The sequence below is a fragment of the Penaeus japonicus genome, unplaced genomic scaffold (assembly GCF_977035675.1).
Source record: "Penaeus japonicus unplaced genomic scaffold, GWHDUDI00000001_assembly GWHDUDI00000032, whole genome shotgun sequence".
Taxonomy (NCBI): domain Eukaryota; kingdom Metazoa; phylum Arthropoda; class Malacostraca; order Decapoda; family Penaeidae; genus Penaeus; species Penaeus japonicus.
Window position 1 is genome coordinate 20060185 of NW_028234434.1, and position 5000 is coordinate 20065184.

The 5000-nt window shown below is 36.6% G+C and overlaps 2 protein-coding genes across 4 annotated transcripts in view; one reads left to right on the plus strand and one right to left on the minus strand.

The window, feature by feature from the left end:
* The window catches only part of LOC122257743 (ras-related protein Rab-24), an 8107-nt gene extending 7606 nt beyond the window's left edge, over positions 1-501 (minus strand). The window contains exon 1 of one of the 2 annotated variants that reach the window (XM_043023245.2): positions 364-501. The gene's annotated coding sequence lies outside the window, so the exon portion shown is untranslated. The remainder of the gene's footprint in view (positions 1-363) is intronic. The other variant, XM_086556386.1, reaches the window with a different exon arrangement.
* A 4005-nt stretch (positions 502-4506) lies between these two features.
* LOC122257698 (uncharacterized) overlaps positions 4507-5000 on the plus strand; it is a 26878-nt gene continuing 26384 nt past the window's right edge. Inside the window, exon 1 of one of the 2 annotated variants that reach the window (XM_043023154.2) lies at positions 4507-4654. In XM_043023154.2, the coding sequence (XP_042879088.2) occupies positions 4559-4654 (96 nt within the window). In that variant the 5' untranslated portion in view covers positions 4507-4558. The remainder of the gene's footprint in view (positions 4655-5000) is intronic. The other variant, XM_043023164.2, reaches the window with a different exon arrangement.

Consider the following 5000-nt stretch of genomic DNA (forward strand, 5'->3'; position numbering starts at 1 on the left):
CTGATGGTTAGCCAATACCAAAATTATTACAAATACACAAATACATTAATTCCTCATTGTTATGTAACAATTGGATAACTGATTGCTTAAAAACAATAATACCATATTAGTATCAATATTGCTTGCAAGTCAGTCATGTAAGATTTTGCTCTTTAAAGTCTTTAAACCATTTTGATTATACTAAACCCAAATAATTACCTTCTCACCATTAAAAATGACATAAAAAGAGAATAATAGCGTGAGTCATCCTAGATCCTGTAATTCACACAGTGGGCTCAACCCCTCTTCATTAACCCGCTTGTAACCATCTCTCACGGTGACACTTCAAACTGTTGAACTTATAACAAGTCAGACAACCCTTACCCATTAATTCCAATCCTCGTACACCTCCTAACAGTGTCGTTGTGTTCGGAATTCAGAGCATTTCTTCACTGGGTCAAGAGGTGCAACTTGTATTTCTCACTTTGTTTACACTTGTGTGGACTGGCGTGTTCGAATTAGTTCACGCTTATTATGTTTCTTTTATCTGTAAAAGTGGCAGAGTGTTTTGATTCAGTAAATTTGATCACACAGATCAAATATCAAATTCAGTTGCACTTTCGAAGCTAATGATTCACCGGTGATTTAACTTCTAATAGATGGAAATGAGAGATATGGTGAGTCTAGTCAGAAAATCGAACAAGTTTAAAGTTACCAACAGTATTTTTGTGTATTTTTAGTATGGGATGTTTTTTTGATTGTCCTATTTTAACACATTGTCTTTGTCACGTAGAGACCAGCAAATAAATTGGCAGACTACAGCTGAAATATAAATGAATAAATACTTATGTTTATGATACTTAACTCAAGTTCATGGCAACATTTTTCAGACCTTGACATTTGTCCATAGAAAGTGTGTATATGGCGCAGGCATATAGGTGATACGCGCAAAAACACACAATGTATGGATATACATACATGCGTATATATATATATATATATATATATATATATATATATATATATATATATATATGTATATATATATGTGTGTGTGTGTGTGTGTGTGTGTGTGTGTGTGTGTGTGTGTGTGTGTGTGTGTGTGTGTGTGTGTGTGTGTGTGTGTGTGTGTATGTGGTGATGTATATGTAAGTGCACACACACACACACATACACACATTCTACACACAGACACACACATATATTTATATGTATATATATTTATATATTTATACATACATATACATATATATATATATATATATATATATATATATATATATATATATATATATATATATATACACAGAGAGAGAGAGAGAGAGAGAGAGATAGGCAGATGCGCGCGCGCGTGTGTGTATACACACATATATCAATATACATATATTTATGTGTATGTATACGTATTTACACACACACACACACACTTTTATATATATATATATATATATATATATATATAAATGTATGTATAAATATATATATATATGTGTGTATGTATAAATATATATATATGAATATATATATATATGTATATATATATATATTTATTTATCTAGTTATTTATGCACTCATACACGCGCGGGTGTGTGTGTTTGTGTATGTATGTATGTATATATATATATATATATATATATATATATATATATATATATATATACATATATATACAAATACATATACTTATACTATAAAGATGAGTAAAGAAAGACACTAATGCATGAAAATCACCATAAAATCATCCACTCAGGTTGCAGTAATTTGTGCATGAGGATATCAATGCACTCGCCAACATGTATTCGCGTTTCCCTGAGTTCGCTGGAGTGATTAGAATGCGCTTTTAGTTTGTCCACGTAGCAGGTTGACTAGTGTCCCTCAACGGTTTACAACTTAAAGCATGAGCTGAAACACAAAGAATGTCCTAGATGGCGAGAACAGGAAACATATAGAATGAATTTAATTGTCTGCTTCTGTGTCTTTTTGCTGACCTTTCCAGAACGACCGGTGTCGGTTAATTAATAGCATTTTTCTTTTCACTCTTCTCCCTTCTTTATCATGACCAAAAGTAAAACAAGAGAGTTTATGTGGTTCATGAAAAAAGCTAGGCAATACAGATAAAAACCGTGTACAAAATATGGAATCTATTTATCTATCTATCTATTTATTTATTCACTTATGTTTATATGTATGCAGCATATGAACATCCAAATACATGATATACATAATTTAAAACATGCACTCTCAAAATACGTACAGAGCAAGTGCGTGTCTTGTGCGTCATTGTTAGTTAAACTTTGAAACGCTTAATAGACAAAAGGCAGTACTTAACATCCCGTACAGGCCGTATCCTGTGGTCTTTGTCTAACTTCTTATTAGCATTACTGGAGACAGAGAGAAAGAGAGATAGATAGATAGATAGAGATAGAGAGATAGAGAGATAATATCATAGGGTGACTGCAGATATATACGCCGGAATAAATATATCAAGACTAACATGAAAGACATGCAAATATATAAGGTAAACATATGGTCACTGAGGTAAATGGAAAACTAAACAAACAACCTGACATAGATAGACGATATCATATATAATATATATATATATATATTATATATATATACATATACACATATATATTCATTCACACACACACACATATGTATATATATACATATATATCATACACACGCGCGCGCGCGCAGAGCGAGCGAGAGAGAAAAAAAAAGAGAGCGAGCGAGAGAGAGAGAGAGAGAGAGAGAGAGAGAGAGAGAGAGAGAGAGAGAGAGAGAGAGAGCGAGAGAAAGAGAGAGAGAGCGAGCGAGAGAAAGAACGAGAGAGAGAGAGAGAGCGAGTGAGCAAGCGAGAGAGAGAGAGAGAAAAAAAAAGAGAGCGAGAGAGAGAGAGCGAGAGAGAGAGAGAGAGAGAGGGAAAGAGAGAGAGAGCGAGCGAGAGAAAGAACGAGAGAGAGAGAGAGAGCGAGTGAGCAAGCGAGAGAGAGAGAAAAAAAAAAGAGAGAGCGAGAGAGAGAGAGAGAGAGAGAGAGAGAGAGAAAGAGAGAGCGAGCGAGAGAAAGAGCGAGAGAGAGAGAGCGAGTGAGAGAGAGAAAAAAAAAAGAGAGCGAGAGAGAGAGAGAGAACGTTTGTAACCACATTTTTATCGCGTCAATCAGCGTGGTTATGACGCATCCTTGGCTCGGTATCTTTCTTTTATACCCTTCTCTATTAATTTGTTCTTATGATAGAAAAGAATGACATATTGCATTGTGAGAAACAGATTACTTGATTACATTTACTTTCATGTGTATCATATCTACAACTGCAGGCTATCGCAAAAGCGTATGTGCGTGAAATGAGCAGATGTTAAAGCACTTAATGTGAAATTCTGACTGATCTGTATCTCACATGTACGAACTCTTGACGTGTTTTCATGAGTAATTGTAGTGTGGAGAAAGATAGGGTGAAGAAAGAACTCATGTTTGTTATCACTTACACAGTTATATTATTATTAAATTGCATTTAATGTTTTTTGATGAGTATGCGCAAGTATAGCAGATTCCATGTTAGGAAACACTCGGAAAAAAACCATTTGTTTATATCTGCCGTTTGTTTAACCATAAAATCAATTTAGGGAATGACTCTATTCTCGATAACAAAAGCATTTACAACTTACAACTCGTTGGGCTTATTTTTTATTCGGCCATAATTCCACGTCGCATCCACGTTTCCATATAATGACCGTGTGGCCTTACAGTATATGTGAAGCTATCGGCCCATCCGCGCCATCATGCGACTCTACACAATTTATTGTTATGGATGATGGTTTCAGGGGCTGACTTAACATATTACTTCTCATATCATTTGACTTTCCAGGTTAAAAGTGGAAAGTGATTTACGAAGGGAGTGTTTATCACAGTGCTTAATGTCTGTGTGCTTAAAAGCTCTTAAATAATAACGCGCAAGTTGGGGGATAATCCATTATATGAAAAAAATGCTAATTTGTAGAACATTTTTTGGTATGTTTTCCCCTAAATTCGGTTTTTATGTAGTATTGGAATGGCTCTTGTTTACGTCATATTGCATAGCTGCTGACGATCAATTGTTTGATCGAGATCGTGCTCATGGGACGATACTAAACGACAGAAAATGTCAGGATTTGTTAATTATGTATGTGGGCGGGTCCGAGAGCAGCTGGACACGGCTCTCGCCATCGTCTGCTGCTTAATAACAACAACAGCGTTGCGAGCGTTCCTGTAATGCGTCTTTCCCGGGGGGGGGGTGGGGGGGGGGGGGGGGGGGGGGGGGGGGGGGGGGGGTGGGGGGGGGGGGTGTGTGGTGTGGGGGTGTGTGGGGTTGTGTTTCATTTGCAATCCCGATTCTCTTTCAGCCACACCAAATGACACCGTATGAAATAAATACCTCGCGAATTTTGATAAAACCGTGTTACGAACGATAACGAAGAGAAAAAGGAGGATGTGTAGAGGAGAAAGGGCCCTTGCAAGCCTTTTTAGAAGAGCGTCGGGGTCGCGGATGAGCTTGAGGCGCCGGCCAATCAGCGGTCGCGGAGCTGCAAGGAAGGAAGATGGCTGCCGCGGACGAAGAGGGCGGCCAAAGTGATAGCAAAAAGGACGACCCTGCTTCACACGAGACGAGCAAACAATTTTCCACTATCCATCAAGTAAGTTCAATCCTCGAAGCATCAGGTGATAAAAAAACAAAAAAAAAAAACAAAAAAAGGAGCAAAAAAAAGAAAAAAAAATAAAAAAAAAAAAAAAACAAAAAAAAAATCAATTTCGGGGGATTTTCTTGTCGGCGAAGGAGGGAAAATGCCTGTGTAGTTATTGTTGACAGATTGAAAATTTCCTTGTTTTCGGTGGAAATTCAATTGATTTGTATTGTTTTTCAGCCTCTTTTCCATCCTGGGTTAGAATAACGCGATTGTCAATAGTTTAGCGTAAAAAATAGATACTGTAAATGCGCTCAAAACTGTAAACTGAAATACAGTGAGTGGAAAAGTAAGTTGT